This window comes from Ruditapes philippinarum, unplaced genomic scaffold, assembly GCF_026571515.1.
Source record: "Ruditapes philippinarum isolate M1 unplaced genomic scaffold, ASM2657151v2 ctg2747_1_1_1_1, whole genome shotgun sequence".
Lineage (NCBI taxonomy): Eukaryota > Metazoa > Mollusca > Bivalvia > Venerida > Veneridae > Ruditapes > Ruditapes philippinarum.
Genome location: NW_026860691.1, coordinates 103,294 through 129,642, shown reverse-complemented (window position 1 = coordinate 129,642; position 26,349 = coordinate 103,294). Strand labels below are relative to the sequence as shown.

The window sequence follows — 26,349 nt, the reverse complement described above, 5'->3', positions numbered from 1 at the left end:
ATTTTATGAACACACCCTAACCACACCCAACCCCAACATAGGATAACCGACAAAGAGTCCAACATGACATAAAACAGAGCAGGGCACATTTTTAATAACATGTCTATTTCATAATAAATGATAGAAAGTAATACAACTCGATACAAATGTATATTGTATGTAGATAAATATACAGTAGAGTTTTCAAAAATTATCCTTACAGTCTCAAAAGAGAGATCTTACAATATTCAAAAATAACTAAACAGATCGATAGATAGATACTTTTAAAAACTTTGGAAAGTAACGTCACGTTGACATATATAAGACAGCTGCTTTAAAATGGCATGCGATACGCAATAAATAAAACGAGAAACTGCCTTTTGATTTACGGAACAGATTTGACGATCCAAGTCTTTAAAAATCGAAACTTTAATAGTGACTTATAATCATGAGTAGGAAAGAAATATCGCTGGTAAAAATACTTCGAAACTAGGCTGGTAGCTAAGTTGGAAAATATGTAGTCTGTCGCAACGCTTTAGCGCGCATCTTTGTCACCTATGAGTTAAGAAAAGTGGACATTTATAGCATTTAAGGGGACATTAATGTGAAATGCAAGGCTCTGCCGAAGTTCCGCAGTCTTTTTTGGCCTATTCAAAAGTGACGATAGCATAAGTATTTATGATCCAAAAATTACAAGTACAGTATTACTAGAGCTTTGAAAAAATGTGATTCATTATTTGATATGACAGAACAAAGAGCTCGCGCATGTCAATCAGAAAGTTTGCGTAAAATATCAATACTTTTTCTATGCGGAAAATGACTATTTAAATTTTCCTCGACCAATAATTTTTGCACAAATTGAAATAAAATTTTTGGAGTAATTAAAAATCGCGCAGTGCAATGTTAAAGCGCTCAACACAACCATTCTCTTCTGGATAGTGCGTGAGATATCCTAAACACGGAATTTATGTTATTTAAATGGAAGTATTCACATTCTATGAAAATTATTGCCGACTGGTTTTAACATGATTTGGTTGAATAGGGGACCCTTTCATCATAGCTGTCGGTAGCCTGTATTATAATGGACCTTACGATAGTACTTTTCACGTTTGCAGGTATGCCATTATCACTTTTATCAGGGTTTATTTATGACCTTACATTTTATCTTTAAGAAAAATCTCCGAAAAGAGAAAGAAGTTGGATTAATAAGTTATGTTTATACTTTTATAAAATCGTTAAATTAGTATTATATTTTTCTCTCTCTTTAACATGTTTTTTTTTTAATGTAGTAAGTAATAACAACAATTTGAAAAGAGTTTATTTTGTTGTTTTATTCAATATTTATTACAAAGCTGATACATTATATACTTATATTTTAACATATTTGCTTTAATTTGTGAATTTTAAATATATCGGTAAAAATAAGAATTTTGTATAGTTTTAATCATAATTGTTTCAATTGAAGATATAGTGTATTAATTGAATTAAAGTTGATTCTAGTATATCGACTAATTTAAGGGTTTAATTTCAAGGAAAGAAAATTGTATATAATTTTTTCTGTTCAAATATTTGTAAATAGTGAATAAAATCATAAAAATAACATTGTTTTAAAAAAGTGATAAACTTATGAACTGAAACAAAATTTACTCCAGTTAATTATATGAAATGAAGTTTAGATGTTTGACTTTTAATTAATTGTATTCATTTTTTTCTGTACAAATCTATGTAAATAGTGAATAAAATTTTGTCTGATATTTACCGAATGATGTAAACATTCGGATTAATGCGCGTGATATTTAAATTTCATGATAATCGTTAACCTTTAATTCGCTATAACTCAAGAAATAAAATTCTCAAATCATGTTTTATTTAAAATACAATTTGTTTATAAAATAATGATTCAAAATCAAAATTTGCGTTTAATATATGACATCGTGTTTCTGAAACTTGTACCTTATGATTGTACATTTATTGAGTTTAAAATTGAATATTACAACTAATAGTTTGTGAAGAACACAATATATATCATTTTGTAATATGACTATTGTCCATTTGAAAACAAAAATCTGACCGTTTTGGTCAGGTACACAAAAGGGGTTTAACTCAAAGGTATAGCAAATGTCATGGTTTATAAAACGTATTTATTAATGACAAACAACAAAGTTTTATGTTAAAAAAGAATGATATAAATGTATTTGATTCAACAAATTAATCCGTGTAATTCAAACTCCTGATTGATTCACAAAACATTGACAAATATTTCGAAAATAATACATTTCGTAATACGACTAAATCTTATTTCAAAAACATTTACAAGTTCTGTTATCTTAAATACCTTATCCAAAGGTCATTTTTGCTATGTTATTAGCCGAATCTAGCCGTCAGCCCATTATTTTATATACATCAAGAACACATATACGTGCGCCATACGTCGAATCGGTGGATGTTTGATATTTTGTTAATGCAACGACATGCTCTTCTAAATGAGATGTATTAAATTAAAATTACACTTTAAAGAATATTTATTCCGAACGGTAAGTTTGTTGCATAAGCGCAGAGACGATGTCCCTATCTTTTCTCTTTTTTCTTTTTATAAATATTTAACTTTTAAGTTTTAACCTTATGTCTGACGCCCACTACGTGTTTAATAATGCATTTGTATTATGAAATTGCACCAAATTGTATTTAAGAAACTAAAGAATGCATGCGACTTTAATTAAATAGTCTACGACGGCAAGAAATAATGAAGACAGTAATCATATTTAATACACTATTAGGTCCCTGAATTCATATTATTCGTTAATATGTGAAATAATATTTCTCAAGAAAAATATATAAAAAGTTAAATTTACATCTGCAATACGCTGATGGATATATTTGTAATGATTAAAATAGAAAATATGATGAAAGTCATAATGCATAGCTGGAAATTTAGTCAAAGTCATTTTATAATCATATCAATCACACGTATTTGGTACTAGTATTCTAATTGATAAAAAATTATATTTTTGCAATAATTGAAATAAAGTGAACAATAGAAATCATTTCTAATTTATCATATGTAATGTTTTATATGCAAAGAATTAATTCTTGTATTACTAGTATTTAAATCGTGCTATTTGAACAGTCTGAGAAAAATTATGAAATGTTCAGTCCTATCTAACATGTCATTTATCTGTTAATGTTAAAGTGTGATCCCTCGGAAGCATTATTTACAAAAAAATTACACGAAAATTGCAGACATGGTTTGATTGAGTCTGTACATGTACATGAGGGATAATGAAAAAGTGTAACTTCCTCCACGCTCCTTAGCACCGTAAACCTGTCTGCAGATGTTTCTAAGGTGTTCAATTTATTTCAAAATCAACAAATTTGGAGAGTTGATTCCTACTTTAAATGGTGATTGGGGGTGGGGTCGGGTGAAGAACGGTAGTATGCATTGAACACTGTCGTTCATTAAGAGGCCGAGTCAAACCAAACCTTCACCTTCTTCATTAAAACCATGTTGGGCGACAAATAAAGCTCCCGTTCCACTATTTTAAAGATAAAATTAATTATATTATGCTGGTAATAAAGTAAAATGGCAAATTTCATTTTGCGGAATATGTTCTTTGTCAGTTCTTGCAGTGCTAAATTTGTCATGATATATTCTTACAGAATCAATTGTCAGAATCAATCATGTCAATTGTTTTGTATCACTTCTTTCTAAGCATATGTCAAGGCCATCAATGATTGAGAAAGAGCGTAAATTCAATTTCAAAATCATGTCGTTCCTACTTTTTTTCATAATATATTTTAAGTTTGTTTGTGATTTGTTGTCTACAGAGTTTCTAATCCCCTTTCAAAATCCATTAGATTTTGTTCTACCATGTTCTTTCTCGTTTAGGGCAGACATATTCTGTTGCTTTGGTACCATAGCCATAGACCACTTTTCATGTAGTGGCAACACCAAGGTGTCACCACATTGAAGGTTTCACGATTACCGTTGTATGAAACATATTCTAACGTCTCTAAATTCTAAATTTCACTATTGTCATGCGTATATGTTGAATAGTAACTGCTGAAGTCGTTGCTAGAGGGCGTGCACGGTAGCTTTCACTTACTATAGACTTGACCAAATTTGAAACTGAGCCTGCAATATTTTCAATTTTTGCCGTTCTGGTTTACTTTAGATTTTCCACTTTTCTTTCTTCTTTTTAATTGGGTTTCCTTAATGTAGAGAATGCGAATGTATAATCTGGACATGCCTATTTAACCATAAAATTACTAGATTTAATGCATTGATTGACAAAACTCTCTGATAATGTACTACATAGTTTAAATCATTTAAATGATCAGAGATCATTCATTTGTATATCAGTAAACAGTGCATAGCAAATAATGATATATCGGATTTTTTTAAAATTGATATGCCACCATTAATGAATTTACATTAATGTGTTTTAAGTTATCTTTTAAGATATCTTTTTAATAAAGGCTACATTTTTTTTGTAGAAAAGAAATACAGTCTCACAATGAAAAATGTTTTTTTCTCAATAATTATGTATTTCATAGACTCGATTATACGCAATGGTAAAGTATTGACCTTAACATAATCAGCATGTTAAAATATGAAACATAACATATTATTTGTTAAGGTTTTTAAATTCTGTACATGATGATATGAAACTATAAAATATGTCTTATTCCAAGTTTAGGCAGAATTTCCATACCAGCATTATTATGTATACCAACATACTCGGCCTGCTTCTTAGACCACATAGCAATGGTATGACCGAATGTGAGAATAAGACTATTATGAAACAGAAATAGATTTTGCACTCGTATTATGGGCTCAAACAATAACAGAATAAATGAGTAAATAGTATAGAGTCTTGTCAGATGTAACGTGTGGTCAGGGGGGCCTTGATCTACACGGTTGTATTTTATAATCGATTCTAGCATTCAAGTGATTAAACAGTTATTTCTCTTGCATGATAGAATAAGGTTGCAAGTTTAATATTTGTCATCTCTACCCACTCTACAATTTGTGACTCTGTGTTTTATATTGTTGTTTGTTTATTGCCCTGATTTTGTTCTGTGCCCTTCTGGCAGTGAGTGTTCATGGCCGGGAACTGCAATTCATGAACGTCGCGTTTCTTTGTTGGTCTGTGTATTTGTAGTTGTAACCAGTACCGTCCATGAACATGCTCAACCAAACCAAGCCAGCAAATTTTCAATTTTGTCGTTGTGGCGTTCTTTGGGGATTTCGTTTTCTCTCTGTTTTACTTAAATGAGTAAGAATATATGATATAATTCAAATAGAATTTTTTTTCATCATTACTTTTTTGAGAACAATCACCTGCGGATGTTTCTTAGTTAAAGATGTCGCCATTTTTATTCTACTTAAGTCGGTGCTAGGGGGCTTGACGGTTACTTGCACCAAAAACACATAGTCACACAGAGCCTGCAACATTTTCAATTTCGTCATGTTCGGTTTTTAAGTTATTCCGTGTTTCTCTTTTCCATAGGACAAATGGTGTTTAAGCAAGCAGGTTTAAACAATATCATAACATTATTTAGTAAAGTGTTTAAGGCAAAGTGATATTTCTTAGGATTTTTACAAATACTTGAGAACAATATTAAGATAAATGTTAGATATGAAAAACGTGTAAATTTTAACCAAGTATCGCCATGTTACGTTGTTTATAAAAAAGGAGAACATGAATCAAATAACAAAAAATAACAGCAAAAAAACACCCGAGTTTCATTAGTCAACAACATTAACTATTCATACCGTGAACCACTTCCGGTTTACCACCTACACACACACTTAAAGAAAGCGGTCAGTTAAGCTTATTTGAATATGTAAATTATGATGGTTAACCATTGCATTTATAATCATTGTTGTTTATCGGTAAAGTGACAAAAATGTCATGTTAAAATAAGGTTTTTGTATGAGACTGTATAGGAATGCTGTACATTTTACTACATTTTACGTAGTTTGTTAATTCATTTGAAATTGATGCAAAGCAATGCAAAAATGGAAATATTTACCATCTTGGTTTTTAGCAGCACTTTAGAACATAATAGGTAACACGGATTAGGTCGGTGCGGCTTTGAATCCAATGATGGCAATGTTGAAAAGCGCTTCGGCCGGTGCTGGGGGTGGTGCATTTTTCAGTTTCCAAAAATTCAGTTTTTAGTTACACGTGTCAATTACGTTTTTTTATTGCTACAGATGATTTTTTTTATTCTAAAAATTCTAAATCCCAAAAGTAATGGAATGATCAATGAAATCTATGCCTTATTCTTTTTACTGTATTTCAACGACAAGCTACATTTTAGTACAATGTAGTACAAATAAATACAAGTCCGGATGTATTGTTCCATAATTAAAGGCCCATAATGTCTCAGAATTGCTTTCATTTTTAATTCACAAACGCTTTTCAATGTTGGTGTGCTTTTATAGTATCCAAAAAGTTACTCATTGGCCAATTACTTTAACCAACTTTTTCTTCGTTGATTTTTTGGCAATAAGTACAATATTAGTGAATATGCATTTTGTATAGAAGTCATAATACTACTTTGTTTACTTTTTGCTACTTTTATGATAAATTATTTCAGATTTATTGCTACTTTCTTCAGGTAATAAGCATCTAATTTCCTAAGCGTTATCAAATTCATGTTTTCCTTCTCTAAAGAAGTAAAAAAAATATTTGTTTCTGGGACAAAATGTGCATTTAAAATTTACTCATTTTTTGTTTCCATTTAGTGGATAAATGTCAACATTTGACTGTGATCACTTTTTATTGTATGTAAATGGTTAGAATGAGTGAAAACGTTAAAGATATATGTTTTATCGAGTGAAATCGTTTTACTTTATCCAACCCTGACATTGAACTTTTTGTGTATAACATTACAACTATCGGCGTTAGTCATCATTAATGTACCGATTATTAATAATTATTTAACCGGTGCTGGGGAGCGTGGGCCTAGTGGTAAAGATGTCTGCCTCTCAACCAATGGTTCTTCATATGACACCAGACCAATACTGGTTGGTTCCAGGAAGCGGAATCGAAAGTGATTAATACAAGTTGCAAGAACATGTTTCGCAATCGAGCTTAAATATGTTTAAACCAAAACGGTGCTGGGGTGGGGCATTTTTCTTTTTCATAATCAGAAATAGATACACTCGATCAAGCCGAGTTCTAGCTAAGCACTGACTTCTTTTGTTTTAATTGATCTCGCGAGGTCATCTCCTTTTTTTAGAAATTTTAGGCAAAATATGAAAACAAAGAAGGACGGTATGCAATGAACGCATCCCCCAACAGAGCCCAGCAACACCGGACCACCGGCAAGGAGCCCAGCACTTTTTTTTAACAAAATCCTTACTTTTAAAATGTAATCTTTTCTTATATAAAGTAGAGTATTTGTATCACAAAAATGAGTTGACAAAAAAAAGAAAGAAGAGTGTACGTTTTATGTGTCAAATATACATTATAATATTATTTTACATTACATAAGATATATATCAAATGTATACAGATTTTATTACACAAAAACGTCCAATGAAATACGACACACTGTGTTGACTATATTACCCAAAAAGAACAGGTGTTTTGATTTGTATCTTTTCATGAATGAGCCGTGTCATGACAAAACCAACATAACGCGCAGTCTGATCAGGATCCATGTTGTTGGCTTACTAACCCTATTACAAATAGAGAAACTGATAGCGAACAGCATGGATCCTGATCAGACTGCGCGGATGCGCAGGCTGGTCTGGATCCATGCTGGTAGCAAACGCACTATGTTGGTTTTGTCATGACGCGGCTCAAATATATCACAGTGCTAGACCTAGAAGAAGAAGGTTATAAGATGGTTATTACTACCTCTTTAAGTTACTGATAATACGAATTTACGGTAGGTTATATACTTTCCCTAAATTTGAAAACGATTTTAATTTCTTTGTCGGTTTTTATTATTTCCTATTACGTATTATCATTAATCACCCCGTCCGTTCTTTGTCTTGTGCCATGTCCTGTTTTTATTTGGGGACCTGCTGGACTCCTTGGAGGTGGTCCTATTTTGTCGGGTCGTGTTTTGGTTGCGTTCATTGAGCGTCGCCCTTCCTTCTTGATCTTGTTTTTCATATATTATCTTATTCAATTACAACTCCAACAGGGTGATCTGTATTCGGAGGTGGACTATAAAACAGGTGAAACTGTATGCATATGTTGCATTTTATATATTATTTAGTTGCCTCGCGTTTCCTGATATCTTAAAAATCATTAATGTTCATTTTGAATTTACAAAGTGTTCCTTCGAAGTACACGTAGTTAATCCATAGGAACTATTTTGCTGTCGGAAGGTTATATATTTTTTATGTGGTTATATTTGCGCAGGTAAATCGACCGATTGTTCAACATGCGTGTAAATAGTTCAGTATTTTTTAAATAATTTAATGAACGAATTATGCAGTCATTTTTATATTTTTTAGAAATCGTTATGTAAGAAAAACATCATACTGCCCTTTCTTTGTAAATCTAGAAACTCACAAATTTGTTTTCTTTATGTCCTTTCATTGTTCAAAGTAAACAAATAATAGAACTCTGTTCACGAGCAGAAAACAAAAGAAATGAAAATATAATGAACATAAAATGCACATGAGAAAAACAGATCTTAATGTATATTTTTTTTTATTTTAGAATCTAAGTATGCGCAGGTTCATTATGAAATTACAATCCAGAAAGTAAAAACTCTGTATTTGTTTATTGCAAACGCATAAACAACGCTAAATGTGCAGAGAGTACATGGTCATTAAACGCTTGAAAGTCGGTGTTCTGTGAAATGATTTATAATTTACCGCGAGATTTTACGAGATTTTGACGAGTATTTTACGATGCGTAAGCGACCAGGACTGTCGAATATCCCTTCAAAGTTTTATTGCGTAAACAATATTGAAATCAATGTTTTTGTTTGACGAGTCTGTAATCTGTTCTCTTTTCTTTCCTTTTTTTACAAATTAAAACTTACTAAAAAAACATTGCGAACCTTTTTTTAAGCATTTCTTTACCTTTGTGCAGTAATGGGTTAACTCCCATTAACATTCAATAGGAGTTGACCCGTTACTGCAATGTGATGATATGTTCACAACCTTTAGCGTATCTTACTTTTTTCTTCATTGATGTATTGAATTCTTAAACAAATTCAAAAATTGGCTCTTGAAATAAATAAAAAGCATTTGAAATTTGCTATTTGTTACCTATTCATATTTTTTTGCCCTTAAAGGGTTAAACTTGAAGCACAAGGGGGTGATTATTTACCCCAATGCAATTTCTACGGAGAATTAGCCAAAGATAAGAATTTTGAGCCAAATGTAGGTCACTGTTCGGCAACCAATGAGAACCTAAACGACAGCAACCTGAGACAATCTGAAAAGGAGGTTGCCCTGAAAATAGCTGTTTGCCGGCAAAGGGCCTGCCTTTCAAGCCGTCACTCTCCGTGCAAGAGGCTCACGCACCCTAGCATACTTTCCTCGTCGTCCCTCGGCTTTAGTCAGAACATCGAATGCTGGTCTCAAGTCGTGCACGAAGTAGATGGTGTACCGAAGTACTGGGTAGTTGAGGGTTGTCTATCAGCCGAATCGCAAATCTTCTGCTGATACCCTGTATACATTCTCTGTGACATACAAGGGAGGGAAGAGAGCAGTTTGGGATAAAACCATTTATTGCTCTTCTTTCAAAGGTACAACATGTACATCTATTTCTGGTTTGCTCATATTTCATGAAAGGGGAGCCTTTTCCCGATGTGTTATTCTAACTTAGTAGGGTTAAGACCTTCAGAGAGTTTTTTGTGTTTCATTTCAACCTACAAATAGTGTAACGTTTTTAATGCTCGCTTTTAATGCTTATTTTTTTGCGTTTTGCCATGGTGTCATGCTTTCGTCGTTGTAGAACGTTGTTGAAAAATAGTTTGAAAGGCCAAGCTTGGGCTAAATGATTACCGGTTATTCTAGTCCAATGAAGGTCGATTCGCCTTTTCAGACATATTGAAATTCTTAATCATATTGTCAGCTCTAGGAACTGATTCCGTGTTTGTCATTAGATGTCACCTTTGTTGTTCCGACAATCGAACGGTGTCTACTTGCTATGTCAATCGGATGGCGGTGGCATGAAATTCTAAAACTGTGAGATTTACTCGTTGTTTCTTAATTAATTCGAAAATTTTGCAGAGCAGCTCGAAACGTTGTAGGACCAACGTTGTATGAACTTTGGATTCCCGTTGAATGTTCATCGGTTCTACAAAGCCTGAAATTATGCACGAAGAGGCACTGGAAGTCTTCCTACACCAGTCAAACTAGAGACTCACCATATGACTTAGTAGAGCCATTATGACCTTAATTAATATTTCCTACACACAATTTATAAATCACCTGCAGTTTTGATATAACTGTCACAGCTTTTACGTAGAAACAGGATAACATCAACATCTTAAGAAAATTTTGTTTATAACATTCCATAGTGTCAGCTGTTTTTGAATCATCGAGCAAAACAATAAACCAAATTACCCCATGATTCATTACACGATAACGTTTAAATATAACACATATCCATCTATCTGGAAAAAAAGAATCCCATAAAAACATCTCCTCCTCCGTGAATGTTATTTTCCACCAACAAATGTCAAAGTCTGTGTTTAAACTGCTCGTCAACTAAGCTAATATTTACCGTCGGCTCTGTTCATCAAACACTTATTACGGCGTGATTCGAGCTAATATTGTTGAAATTAGCTTTTCGGTCTTGCAATTCCTTGTTTTCATATGGAGTTAAAATCGGCGAATTTAATCGTTATGGAATGTTGATTTAATGTGATCGCCTGACGTGGACATGATAATGGATCGACGTTTATTTCCATTCTTTACACATTCCTTAATTTTGCCAAGAAGTCTTTTGTCAGATTCGAAATTTATATGAAATATTTGCGCACAGTCATATGCTTGATATAATTTGCGATCAGCCACATTGTTTGAGATTTTCTTGAACATTTTTGTCTAAAATGGCCAACTATGAGTACCGTTAAAAGACAGAACGTATTCTTTCTATATAGAATGAGTGAGGCTTATAAATGTGTTGGGAGTGAGACTAAATAAAGGATTGGAGCACCACACTAAATACCGTATTCCGGTATATATACCGGACAAGGCGCTTGAATGATAAAATGCTAAAATTTTGCCTTTTAAACCAACGGAATGAACTTTTAAAGGTCTAATTCATCTTTTCATACCGATTTATGCATGATAATGAATGAAAAATGCGAAAATCGGCGAAAAAAACGATATTTGTCTATTTTGTAATCATGATTTCTGCAAGCGTCTAGACGTACTGCTCCAATCCTGTATTGAGATAATTCCATGTTTTTGAGCACCACCCTAAATACCGTATTCCGGTATATACCGGACATGGCGCTGCTCAAATCTCGCATTTTCACCTACCCAAATGCACTTTAAGATGACTTATATTCGTCTATTCAAAACAATTTATATACGGTCATGAACAAAAAATGCAAGAATCAGCTAAAACAAGTGATATATGTCTACTTTCTGATCATAATTAAGCTTTCTTCAAGCATCTAGAGGTACTGGTCCAACTCTGTTAATTGTTAGATAAATCCGTAAATAATACTCTTTATGATTCTATTCTACAAGTCTGGGGTTCAAGCACAAATTCTAATACATTTCACCATTTGTATTTCTGTCGTTCTGTTTAACTTGTAAGCAACGCTGACATTGTGAAGGTCACGTGACGACTTTCCACTTAAGTGGTAGAGGAGAACTGATTTAAAGTGAAAGATCTGGACCACTTGGTTAGGGAGGCGCTAACTACAGTAGTTACAGTAGTTCTTCTAGACAACGCAAAAACTGACAATGGTTAGACTATCGTGAAGTCACTGTTTCCAGTCGGACTCTTACTTTATGCCACGATCTCCCTGGTTTCAAAAGTTTTTGTCAATTAGCGATACTGGACATGCGCACTGCATCGACACAGCCAAGAAATATAGTAAGCGCCCGAACCCAGCCGTTATATACGACTGATAATATAAAAAACGTATAATGTAAAAAGTAATAGCCGTTTAACATCGTGCATTTTAAAGATAAACGATTTTTATGTTTTATACATAAAAGTGTACTTTTCACAACATATCCCTCGGCTTGTTTAGATTGATAAAAACAATAACAATTTAATCATAGTTTGTGAGGTTTTGGAAACTACAAATGTCAAAATTTGTGTTTGAGATATTCATCAACAGTCAAGAAAAAAGAATCATCAAAGAATTGAATAGCGCATGATTAAAGCATATGGTTGTAATTATAACAATTTTTTATGCTATAAAATTTAAATGGGGCATCCGTTTTCGAGTAGTAAGGGTCGCTGACTTTTAATCTCTTACTCATAACCATAGCTGGTTGAATAATCCTCGTAAAGCATTTTTTTTTTATTTTTTATTGTTTTGGCTTGAAATCTAAACAAATCGAGCTAAATACTGCTTCATTTTACTTATAAGCAAGATATGAAGTAATGACTTGAGAATATATGTATTAATGTCTTGAGAATATATGTATTAATGACTTGAGAATATATGCATTAATGACTTGAGAATATATGAATTAATGGCTTGAGAATATATGAATTAATGATTTAAGAATATATGTATTAATGATTTGAGAATACATGAATTAATGATTGAGAAAAGATTCGTACTTTGAGGTAGCCACTTTTCATCTGTAGACTTCGATCATGAAAAAATCGCTTTTTCATTTAACCCGAAACAAGACACTCTTGTAATTAAAATAAACTCAAGCTGTAATAAAAGTGTAAGTGGTTGTATTTATTATACAATCAAAACTCTCAAGATCTTATCGTGTTTCAAAAAAAAAATCGTTGCGTACTATACGCCGTTATTAATTTATCAATTAGACATTAATCAATTTAAAGTGTTTGTCAATTCTTGATTTATTTCGACATAATCTTGACTTTTCATCAAAATCAATCTTTTGTAAAACTAAACTGTGGTTAACCATCGGAATGGAATATAGAAAAAAACCCGAATATAATACAGCTTTTAGAAAAGCAGATAAAAACTAGTTTGTGTCGTAAAAAAAGAGTCGATTAAACCTTCAAGTTTTTACTATAATAACTTAAAGTTAAAGTTATTAAAACTACAAAAAGAAAAAAAGGGGAAAAAAAGAGATTAAAAATAATAATTGGTTAGGTTTTGCCAGTGTTTTTTATTTTTTATTTTATTTTTAAATATATATTTTTTGTTTTCTTTTTTTATCATTTTGATTGTGTTATGTTCGATCGCGAGTTATATTCTTAATTAAGCGCACAGGCCAATGGTTACTTAACAAAAGATGATGAAAAACCTTGGAATGGTTAGGTAATTGGTTAGGTTTGGCCAGTGTTTTTTATTTTTTATTTTATTTTTAAATATATATTTTTTGTTTTCTTTTTTTATCATTTTGATTGTGTTATTTTCGATCGCGAGTTATATTCTTAATTAAGCGCACAGGCCAATGGTTACTTAACAAAAGATGATGAAAAACCTTGGAATTACCCAAAATCTAGTTTTTCTGTGTCAACACGTGCCTTACACCTAATTTTGGTTAAAATTGTTGTTTTTTTTTTACATTTTTTTATTTTTTTAATTAAGGTACGATAAAATCGAACATCGGAGGTCGAATTAAAATCGAATACTTGGTTAACCATCGGAATGGAATATAGAAAAAAACAACGAATATAATACAGCTTTTAGAAAAGCAGATAAAAACTGGTTTGTGTCGTAAAAAAAGAGTCGATTAAACCTTCAAGTTTTTACTATAATAACTTAAAGTTAAAGTTATTAAAACTACAAAAAAGAAAAAAAAGGGGAAAAAAAAGAGATTAATAATAATAATTGGTTAGGTTTGGCCAGTGTTTTTTATTTTTTATTTTATTTTTAAATATATATTTTTTGTTTTCTTTTTTTATCATTTTGATTGTGTTATTTTCGATCGCGAGTTATATTCTTAATTAAGCGCACAGGCCAATGGTTACTTAACAAAAGATGATGAAAAACCTTGGAATTACCCAAAATCTAGTTTTTCTGTGTCAACACGTGCCTTACACCTAATTTTGGTTAAAATTGTTGTTTTTTTTACATTTTTTTATTTTTTTAATTAAGGTACGATAAAATCGAACATCGGAGGTCGAATTAAAATCGAATACTTCAAGGTTCCGTTCTTGTACATTTACATAGTGTACGTTATGAATTAGTGATTATTGAACAATATTTTACTTTATATATAGGCAATGTAAGGTCGGAAGGGGGTGGAGAAAGTAAATGTCTGATAAGCCAAAGTGGCTTTCACTATAACTTATTCTGCTTGCTTACCCTGAATGAAATAATAAGTAATTTATTCATCTTTATTTTATTCATATGATTTATAATGTGATAACTGCATGATAACAATGGTGATAATTGAAGTCATAATTGTATTGATGAGGATAATAGTGTTACATGTACTGATAATGCCAGTTATCACTATTATGGTAATAATGTTGAGAGTAAAGATCACGGTAGTGATTGTGATGATTTGCATTCAATTATAACAATAAATCGGAAGAATAAAATTAACTCTCATAGGTCGTGGTTTATTCTCTGCCACACATTATTTAGATTAATGTTGTTTATCCAATGATGATGGTGATAATGATATTTTCACTACGGATCACGACAGTTAATCACAATGAATTTACTAGAGGTCAGTTTAACCACCGTGTCGTTCATGGGCAAGCTGTCAGGCAGTTTACCAGTACCAGTTGCCTTTAGTTTTGCAAGAAACTGTAGCTTCTGTACATACCAGAGCAGAGGTACAGAGCTAAAGACCGTAGACAAAATTTCAGGATCATTCACAACGGAAGTGACCTGCAACGTCCGGGAGTCGAATCTTTGTCGCCCGATTCACAGCCCAACGCTCTTCTTAACCGGGCGGCTTTGTTTTACCCATTCCACGTTAAAGATATCTTAAATTGACTTGTCCATCTTTCAATCTAGGCAAACCATTCTTCATTTTTAGTGAAAATTTTAAAATAGGTACTGACTAAAAAGCGACCAGTGCAGATCATGATCTGACGGTACGGACATGTCGGGTTATCTTGGTCTACACTGGTCGCACGGATAGAATCAGTTGTCACCGGCAGGACTGAGGGCAGGCAAGTCATGACGCTCAAGCCAGTGATAGAGGGCGTGAGGGATGGTGCACGTATTCATTATCCCTCATGTACAAACTCAATCAAACCGAGTCTGCAATTCTCTTGTAATTTTGTTGTGATTAATGCTTCTGAGGGATCACTTTGTTTCCAGATTGTCATGATAAAACTTACTTAAAAATCTTTAATGGTTTTTTTTGCCACTAGAAATGAAAAAGCTAATATCTTGTATTGCATTTTTTTACAGAACAAAATGTTATTATCTTTTCATTACATATAACGAACCTGCGAAACGCACGCAATGACCACTTACGCTGTATTGCAAAAAGTTACAATTTCAGATTTGATGGACCTGTTTATATAATGGATATAGATACTTGTAGATAAAAATAATAAAAGTGCCGAAAAGTATTTGTATTTTGTACGCGAATGATAACGTACTAGATCAAGAACACTCCCGTCATTCGGCAGGTGTATTGCATTGAAAATTATTGACGCAACAAATACTATCCCCTTTGATATTTGAACTGAAAAAACAATTAATACTTTTATCTGTAAAATCTTTATTATTTGTTAAGATATTTTAAAATACAGTTACTTTTTAAAAATCTTCTCACGCCCATATAAAACAATATGCGTTTCTCCTAAAAAACAAAACAAATGGTTAATTAAAATACATTTTTTAAATAAAAAAATGTGACCGTGTACTATATAAAATAGTAAAAAAAGGTTATTTGGTAAGGCATTTCTCTTTCGTAATAATATTTATAAATGCGCCTTTGATAGCATATAGAGTGACACCTAGAATTACGTGTTACTATAAATAACTTTAAACAACAAAAAAATGAACTTCACAAACTCGTTGTAGTTAGTTCGAAAAAGGTAAATCTACGTAGGCTTTTAACCCTTTAGTAAGTAAGGTTAAATAATATAGTGCCAAATTATCTGAAAATTGTCACCAATAAACGTGTTTTGGCCGCCATTTTGCCACAAGTCACGTGATTTTCTGCCTCTGGACGCTGTCCCGCAGTGAATACATGAAATTACGACATGTTTTCGCGATGCTACTCTCGTGTAAAAGTTTATGGTTTTTAGCTTTTTTACCACTCCCCCACCCCCAGCCCCCCACACTCGCACCGCCGGCATGATACAAAGAAAGGTCAGAAACCTGAAAGGCCTTTCAACTTTGTCATTCCTTTCAGAAAATACGAGTATATAAACAAAAGTAAATAGATACCCATTTACAAGAATACACGAATGTAAACCGCACTCTCTTCTGGATAAAGTATGCAAAAAAAGAAAACAGAAGAAACGAAATACTAGGCCTAAAAGTTTAACAACGCGGTACATATATATTTCCTACATCATATTACAATATCTGAGGAATTCTTTCGTACAGGAACGGTAACTCTTGAGCAGATGAAATGAAATAATTTGACAGACTAATTCTCTTTGAATTGGCGATATAAATGCCGCACAGGAACTTTCTGATTTTGAAATTCTGTTCACATGACATTTATTGTTGTATCAAATATGTCAGATGTAGAAGTAATGCGTTTCATTTAGTTTCATAAACCAGAGTTTTAATACGACCAGGAAGTTGTTGTTTTGTTCCCTTTTAAGCATTATAAGTATCTTACATGAATATGAAAAAAATGCAATTCACATGTATTTTAAACGAACTCGCATCCCGAAAACCTCTAAACAAATTTGTGTACGTTGCCTTTTTCTTTTTCCATGGCTTGTTATCTTTTTAGGTTTAAACAAATTAACTTGTTTCGTTTAAGAGTTTAGATAACATATATGTTTATACCCTTCTCTAATAACAGCGGCATTCACAAGTAAAATGTTTATAAATGAATGCTGAGTCTAAATTAAAACATCGACCTTCCTCTATGATCCGAGTCAAAGAATTTCAAAGTTTGTGCACAAACACACAAAAAGTGCATAGCTGTTTGCGCAGAGTTCATACCAGCAGTGGCGAAGGTCAAATAATTCAAAGTGAACTGCTTCAAAAATTCTGCCGCGGACTACTTTTTCGGCGTATACATCCCAGCTTGACAGTTATGACAAATGGTTTCCAGCTAGTTTTAGCCTTTGAAGTGTTTTGATTTAACATAATCGCCTGATAGAACTCTCACAAGTGTTTTAAAATCCAGACAGATCCATTAAGACACTTACGGCGTGTTAAAAACTGTAAATCATCTACAAAAATCGATCGCCAAATTTCAGACAAATTGTCTGAGAGCCTAGCAACGAGCTAAAATACTCGCTACTCGTCGTTGAGAAATTTTAAACATGGAAAATGTCAATATGAACCGACAGTTGAGAAATATTTTAGATAGGAAAGATGTCCCAGAGGTCTATAAATAAAACAAGCATGTTGTCCGTAAAGATATTCATCTATATTTTGTCAAAATGACTCGAACGTCTAATGTAATCATGGCCATTCTATTTTTTTTATGAAATGACTTTTAAATGTGACATAAGGTACTAAAATCATTAGAAATGTGAAGCAAATTATTTAAACCTTGCACGTGCTTATTTTAAATTTAACAATATGATATTATACTGGAAATGAGATATCCATATCAGGCCCGTCGTCACGATTTTGTGATTGGTGCGGCCAATTTGGTTGGTTTTAGCCAGAATCTAGGGGGGTACGGGGGCATGCTCCCCCGGAAAATTTTGTATTCTAGGATGCTCTCAGGGCCGTTTTACCGTATATTTGGCACAGTTTACAGCCTGCCGTTAGTACATGTTATAGTAATATGTCAACGATTTTTTTCAGATTTAAGTGCGTCGTAAGTTTTAAGGGTGAAATTTAAGGTTCGCATAACGGACGGATAGGTGTACATAAAAGATGAATACATGTAATTGATATTTGGCAAATAAAAAATAAACAATAATTAATGTTGTATAATTCTTTAGATGCATTTTTATCTGATAATTACAAATAAACAACTACAAGAAATATTACAGTACGTGGATTATTGTTTAACAAAACTCACACAATAAACAATCAATGACATGATGGAAAAATAGTACATTACGAGTCAACAATAACCACTTTTTGTTTAGCAGTAACTTGTATTTTGTTCACAATAATCTTACACAACAGAGTCTCATTTTATGTAAATTTTCCAAAATCACATCGCCGTCGTTCTCTGGTGGTAATGAGCTCATCGGCAATTACAAATAAGTTGAGTGAATCTGTCCTGTACTTATGAACATGTAACACCATTAGATTGTTCAAGCGTACTTGAGACATTGTCGATCTCAGGTATGTCTTTATTCTTCTGAGTTCACTGGTAGCATTAGTAGTAGGTATAACTAACAAAATCTTTAACAACACAATAACCTCAGAGAACAGTGCTCGTTCTAGCACCAACTGTTCTGATACAAATTTCAAAACGTCCGGTAGAGTAACAGTACAGTAAAGACCATAGTTTGGCGCACCGAGCAGTATTTACTATATAAATGGTCTGTATGTAGCGACTCCCTGTCTAGTGCGTACAACGACCATGATTTAGCGTCTCCCGTTACGTTATATAAGCCGTGTAAAGCGACTTTTGCAAGGGGAGAAGCTCGAATGGATTACAAAAAAAAATAAGTTTTTACGAAATTAAGATTATTTTTTAAAAAAGCATATCTCCGGCATAACGGGGCTTGAAGGAAAAAAGAAAGTGAAATAAAAAGATGATATGTTGTGTGTTTAATATATATATATAATATAAATGAAAAATATAATTAAACCCTAAGTATGGTACTATCCTGCTTTTAAACAAAATATTGGCAACATACATGTATGTTCGTATATCCAAATTCTTTAGAGACTGTCTATAATGACATTTTTTCTTTTCTCCCATCGAAGGTCACTTAAAATAGTTTTTACTTTACTATTTTCTGATTTATCAAAATGTGAACGGAGCAGCTGAAGCTGCACCTCTAAGATGTCTCGGTTAATATCGTTACCATAGAAATCACAAACAAAACCAAGTTCTCTAGTTTGTTTACAACACATAAAGCGTTTGCATGCATAATATTGTACTCGTTCTGGCTTTTCAAATTTACCAATACCCCAAATTTCAGCCCCAAATAGTAACTGAGGACATATTTTAGTATCAAACAGTTTAAAAAAACTTTCTTATTTAATTGGCCACAATCATACAATGATTTTAAGATAGATATAAAAACCCTCTTACCCTTACTAGCTGCACGGACTGTCCAGCGAGTAGGGCACACAGTTCTAAAACCCGGCGTCTCAGGTGCTAGATCTTGCTTATAAGTTTCTTACGTTTAGGAGAATTCTTAAGTAACTTAGAAATTGCTTATCAGCGATGCGTGTTTTTTATGTTTTTTTTTTTGTTTTGTTTTTTACTCATTTTTGGCCAAAATATTGGTCCGGCCAAGGCCGGACCGGCCGGACCATCGACGACGGCCTTGCATATCTTAAAACATACACAGAAAATGTAACTTAATGTAACTTGGTGACTTAGATTCTAGAAATACCCTTTTTATCAAAACCTTTCACGTGCATGCTTCCTCGTGAAAAGCGCCGTGCCGTTAGGTGGTGTTCCAACAATTCTTCATAATAGTGCTGTAATCAGTGTCACGTTGTCTTTCAGGTTTTCTCCAGTTAACACTCTGCCGCCTAGAAAATAATCTGGTCCAAATTGACCTTCAGAGGTCACGGGTTCGTGGGTACAGCAAATATGTTGATTTCATTCAAAAGCCCACATGGACTAACACAGGGGCTTGTGACAGTCAAGCAGTGGTAAAAATAGATTTCTCCGGACCGTTCAAGGGGGCAGAACTCTCACTACACTATGGAAAATCACCGCGAGCTTGGACGCTAGATATTTCAGATTCGGCAACTGGAGATGGTTACGGTGGCGACGATGGGTCGACCAGCAACATGGCAGAGGTTCAGATTCTAAACCGGCAAATGCGCATATATGGGAATACACTGCCCGGTTACATGGACGCGAGCAGTGATGGAGGGCTACTCATAAAAACCATCGACGGATTTGCGACAAAGGGGTCAAAAGCAATATTAAGTGTTAGTGACGAAAGAGTTGAGTGGAATAGGGGCAAAATAAAAGATAAATTAGAGTCCAAATTTTTGTTCACATTGAATGGACAAGAGACACTTTATGGTGCAATCGATTACGATGTATTCTTTGGATTTAACCGTGTAGTTGCTGGGAATTTTCGAAATGGATCTGGACTATGCTCCGTCGCTATTAAATTGATCACATTTCCAGGTAAGTTATGAATATTTCATATCTCACTAAAGGTCATGTGAGTACATACGTCATAAGCTCGTGAAAATTCGGTAAATTTCGGATATTTCCGTTTTGTGCTTGTTAATATAACCGACGAATCGCTCCTTTCCGTTACAAAATGTAATGGTAATAAAATCGTCGCAATTACAGGAAGAAGAAGCAAAGTAAATAAAACGCTTCATGAAATACATGTCAATAACTAAATACAATCGGAAATTGACGAAGTTGTCCGAACTTTAACGAGCTTGTCGATTGATAGACTACTTTAACGAGTTCAATTAGCAATCACATTTGCACTTGAAACGTTATGAAAATAAAATTTTCGAGAGCTTTTGTGCTATTGATAGAACATATGCAGGGCTCACATATTTTGGATTTAAAAACTCATATCAAAATTCTCATAGGAATGTTAAGAGATTAAAGGGTTCATTAAGTTTAAAAAAACGAATGTGTAAATGTTATTAATGAAAATAAATAAATAAATAAATAAATAAATAAATAAATAAATAAATAAATAAATTAATTAATTAATTAATAAATTGATAAATAATAAATAAATAGATAAAATAAATAAATAAATAAATAAATAAATAAATAAAATGATATAGGTCTAAAATGTAAATACTTCTGATTACGTATCAATACATAATACATGTATTTCCATATTGACGTCATCAAAGATCGAAATGACATTTACGTACGAAAAGGTTACGAAAATCAATGTGAAAGAAATAAACGAAAAGACGAATATATTATGAAATTGGGAAACAAAAATCCTTGCAAAAATTGTAAATTATCTGAACGTTGTCTCATTCAATCAGGCTGTTACATTACATGAGCCGCGTCATAACAAAACCAACATAATGGGTTTGCGACCAGCATGGATCCAGACCAGCCTGCGCATCAGCGCAGTCTGATCAGGATCCATGCTGTTCGCTTACCAACCCTATTACAAGTAGAGAAACTGATAGCGAACAGCATGGATCCTGATCAGACTGCGCAGATGCGCAGGCTGGTCTGGATCCATGCTGGTCGCAAACCTATTATGTTGGTTTTGTCGTGACGCGGCTCACATTATGATGTTATAATTTGTTTTCAATTAAGTACAAAAATTTGATGACATCAGATAAAAAACATGGTTTTCGTTTTTTTAAATGTAAATTTCAAATTTACACGTTTGTGATAATGAAAATATGCGGTAGTGTTAAATGAACACCAAACGCTCCTTGACATATCAATAAGTACGTCGTTTAAAAGCTTTAAAGGCCCACAATATCCCACTTTTTATTTCTCAAAAACCTTTTTTTAATTTTTGGTGTTCTGCTGTCCTGCTATAGTCTACAAAATACTACTGATTGGTCAATCACTGAAGTATCTTTTTGCTACTGGTGCCTTCCGGCAATTTCTACAAACTCCTCACAATGATTACCTCCCTTGGCAAATTGAAATCACTGCTTTCGCAGACGTCACATTATGATGAAAGTCACGTGACGTAACGTCGAAATTCAAATGTAAATACAATGTATCGACCGTTACATAAAAAATCTAACGTCATTTTTCTCTTTCTGTTTTATTTTTGACTTACCTACGTTAGTTTATCAAAAAATTATCAAAAGTATACAAAATAATGAAAAATAAATTTAAAGGCTAAACAATGTGAACTAAAATAATATATGAGTGTTGGCTGAGATCTCTGTACTGATAAGGGGAGACCACTGCGTAGGAGATTGCAATTTCTACAGTTATAGTGATTAAGTATTATTTAAGAAAAAAATACTGCCATGTTTACATTTTTCTTCTTTTATGGCAAATAATTTGAGCCGTGTCATGACAAAAGCAACATAATGGGTTTGGGACCAGCATGGATCCAGACCAGCCTGCGCATCCGCGCAGTCTGATCAAGATCCATGCTGTTCGCTATCATTTTCTCTACTTGTTATAGGTTTTATAAGCAAACAGAATGGATCCTGATCAGACTGCGCGGATGCGCGGGCTGGTCTGGATCCATGCTGGTCGCAAACCCATTATGTTGGTTTTGTCGTGACGCGGCTCATTTCATATACAGCGCCACCTATATCACGTGATACGCAGCTACATGTAACAAGATCTAGAGCCATTATTTAAACGTAACAGCACTCTTGGTTTCCTTTTTTTTTAAAGACATTATTAATTTCGTTTCTGTGGCTTAATGTGCCTTTAACATACAAGTAAAAAAAATGTACAAAAAATGCATGTTTTCTTATATAATACAGCTCCCAAATCAATTTAGTTACAGTCGTCTTTTGCAAAAGTCATCCTCACGCAATTCACACTTCTTTAGTCAATTTTCCTTTTTTTTTGTTACAAAGAGTGGCTTACTTTATATACCGAATAACCCGGCCGGGTGTATTAAAAACATCACATAACATCACTGATATTAATCATATGCGATGTACTATTTACAACAGCCAGTATTTTAATACACTGTTTTGTCTGGATGTGTTTTTTTTATACATTTTATGATATCATAAATAGCGTTCTATTCGCACGAAAAAAATATAAATGAATTCATAGCTCGCTATATAATATCTTTATTTTATCTCCGTGAATTCCCTTTATACAAATATTCAAAGGTGGTTAACGATTAATGTGAAATTACTTTATAGTTAGATATTTTGGATGGGGGAAGATATCTACTTTATGTGTGGTCTACACAGAAAATTTATACTAAATCATTTATTTATGTACAGCCAGACGCTTTCAATTTTTTGCGGATATTTTTTTTATATAATTTTTTTTTCTTGATAAGAATTCATTTTTTGTCTCATTATGAACTAAGAAAATAGATATTCCGCCCGTTGTTTGTAACTGTTTATGTTAAACGTTAAGGCACATGCAAACCTTGTTATGTTAATTATAAATTTGCGTTTGAGGATAGAAATGAAACCGAAGTAAAGTAATGGTTAGGTAATACCGTCTGCTTTGGTGTACAGGAGGTCACGGGTTCGTACTCACACCAAACAATACAAAATACATTCAAAATGTAGAATGTTTTGTGCTTAGTTGTACTGGCCCTCTTCTTTTTCATACTCTTGTGGTGTATAGATCAACATTGTTTAAGAACCTTGTTGCACATCATCAATATAATACCTTATTATAAAATTGGCTATTGGTAGATGACTTTTTTGTGTTTTTTTCTTTTTAATTATTAAATGGATTTATTTATTTATTTATAAATTTATTCATTCATTCATTCATTCATTCATTCATTCATTCATTCATTCATTCATTCATTCATTCATTCATTTTCTGTTGTTTTAGTTTAAAATATTTTGCATGATATTTTGTTTTCTTATTGGTATAAGGCTACAGGCGAACAATCGCTTTACTCATTTTGTTTTTCGACAAATGCCATTTTCACACCAAGGCGATTTCGACGATTTGCCAATAAGTTACTAAATACTGATTTTTCTGAAATAAAAATATTGCTTGACCGCATAATAAAAATGGCTGTGCAAAAAAAAAAACCCCAAAAAACACCATTTAAGCACGTGCTGTCATACGTTTTTTCTTCCCTTTTCTTTCTTTTGAAACGATAATATGTTATCTTTTCAAGATGAAATGTTTTACCATTCACGCGCGCGTTATCATTATAGATGAAAGATGAATGTCATTTTTGCGTACGTCTCAGCAATAAATTCATATAGTCACCCGTTTAATCAAACTTGAATTAAGGTGTAAATCCATTCGCGGCTCGTATAAATTCAAATCATACCCGTAATATACCGCATTGAATATCTGAACTCCGTGCACCGGAGACGACACGTTATTGTATGGATCAAGAACACTGTTACTGTTGCGGGGACTTTAAAACGAGGATTTTGTCGATCTTGGGCATCACGACGCTTTTGTAAATCAGTAATACGCGGTAATACGCGGAAAGTGACGGACATTGACGAATATTCCAAACTTTATGATGGATGTAGTACCTTAAAACCTATAACTGATAAGTCATGACAACTTATTTATCTGGGAAGCAATTAAGCGTCCGACAGTATTTTGTTGAACGTTTATTTTTTATTTCAATGCAAACTTGATACATCCGAATTCTTAAGGTTTTCACATAACTGGCAAACAAAAAAACAAGATAGTTTTAATTTTTTTTAAAGTGATTTGAATTCTTTTATTTTGAATATCAGAAAAATTGCTATGTTATCATACTTGATCAAAATCATGGGGCGGTGACTCCTTCAAAACTGTTGAAGCGGAACGCAGCCTAGAAATAGTTTAAACAAGCCGTATTTTAAATATTTTCGTATATTCAATTTTGAAACCGTAAGTATTGATGAATGCGACTCATAAGGGGAGGTAACTTTTGTCAACATTCATTAAAGAGTCATAGAACTTTGCTTCTGAATTTTTATGTAAACTTTCATCATATACAAGTATATTTCAAGTTTCAAATTAATCTCTGGTGTCTGATAAAATTTATTATAGTACAATGAATACGTAAATCTAAAAACACATAATTAAAAAGGGGAATAACTCTTTAAATTGTAATGCAGATGTATTAAACTTGACCGTCAACTTGGATAGTTCACCTTGCAAATTAATATATTGGCTAATGTCACAAATATTCAAAAAGATATAAATTTTATAACACGGGGAAAATGAGTATGACCTTGTCACAGTCCAATGAAAAGTGATAACACTTGGTCCTTGTAGGCCTTAATGTACATTTCAAGTTTTAAACTAATATATGAACTGGTTTAAAAGATATTAAAGATGTAAGAGAGAAAAAGTCGGGACGGGACAGACCAGGACAGACGAAACGCCCCCCCCCCCCTCCCCCCCACACACTATATGTGGTGGTACGTGGCAAATATTGTTACTTTTAGCTTCAGAATAAAAACGTGTTCAGGATATGGTAAAACAGACCTCAATATTGTCGACACGTCATAATGCAACATGACGTCATAACTCAATTCTACCTTTGTTAAGGTGTTGAATAACGTGCAAAGTAGGTTCATTATTGCCCAATTACTGACCTCTTGACACACAAACCAATCAATCCAATTTTGGATTGGTTTAATGCCACCCTTATACTTGCGACTTTCCAGCTTTCATTTTGGATTTAGATCCCCTGTGATCCCCCGTACTTAAACGGGACCCAGACACATTATGCATCAGAAACGAATAAATATTTTTTATTTAAGAGTTTTTTTTTTATAACGTGTAGGTAATGGTTTTAATGCATATCACCTGACGAAAGTAGTACTGAATATTAAATTATTGGTAACAAAAGTAGCAAAATGTAAACAAGGTGGTATTTTGACTTTCATACAAAATACTAAATCACAGTTACTGTACTTATTGCCAAAAAAAGCAACAGAAGAAAAAGATGGCTCAGGTAATTGCCCAATGAATATCCTTTTGGAAACTATAACCCGACATGAAAAATGAAAAAAAAAAAAGAAAAATAATAATAAAAGCATTTTGATACATAATGTGTCTTTAAGTTACTATATCTGAAAATCCCCCCCTCGAATGTGAGAATTCAAAGTCCTTGCCTTAATTTGACATATTAATATTTAGGAAACCACTCCTCACAAACTTGGTTATTTAACAGCCTTTTTAATATTTAAACATGTCATCAGAAAAATACATTCTTTTTAGATTGTCAACTAACTCACATCGTCGTTTTCTGGGCTACTTCATGATAAATATATAAGTAAACATGATTTATAAATATCCAGATACAAATATATATGTATGCATCGATGCGTTCAACTTACTGTTTTACATATTGCCTATATATCTATTTTGGTCATATCTCCTATGAAAAAGAGTGGCTTCATTTTTAAACATAT

General features: G+C 32.9%; 1 protein-coding gene across 1 annotated transcript in view; it reads left to right on the top strand.

Moving 5' to 3' along the window:
• The first annotated feature begins 383 nt into the window (after positions 1–383).
• Positions 384–26,349, top strand: part of LOC132713084 (signal peptide, CUB and EGF-like domain-containing protein 1) — a 71,717-nt gene continuing 45,751 nt past the window's right edge. Inside the window, exons 1-2 of the mRNA XM_060695546.1 lie at positions 384–1,094; positions 19,841–20,479. Coding sequence (XP_060551529.1) covers positions 1,061–1,094; positions 19,841–20,479 — 673 coding nt within the window. The 5' untranslated portion in view covers positions 384–1,060. The remainder of the gene's footprint in view (positions 1,095–19,840; positions 20,480–26,349) is intronic.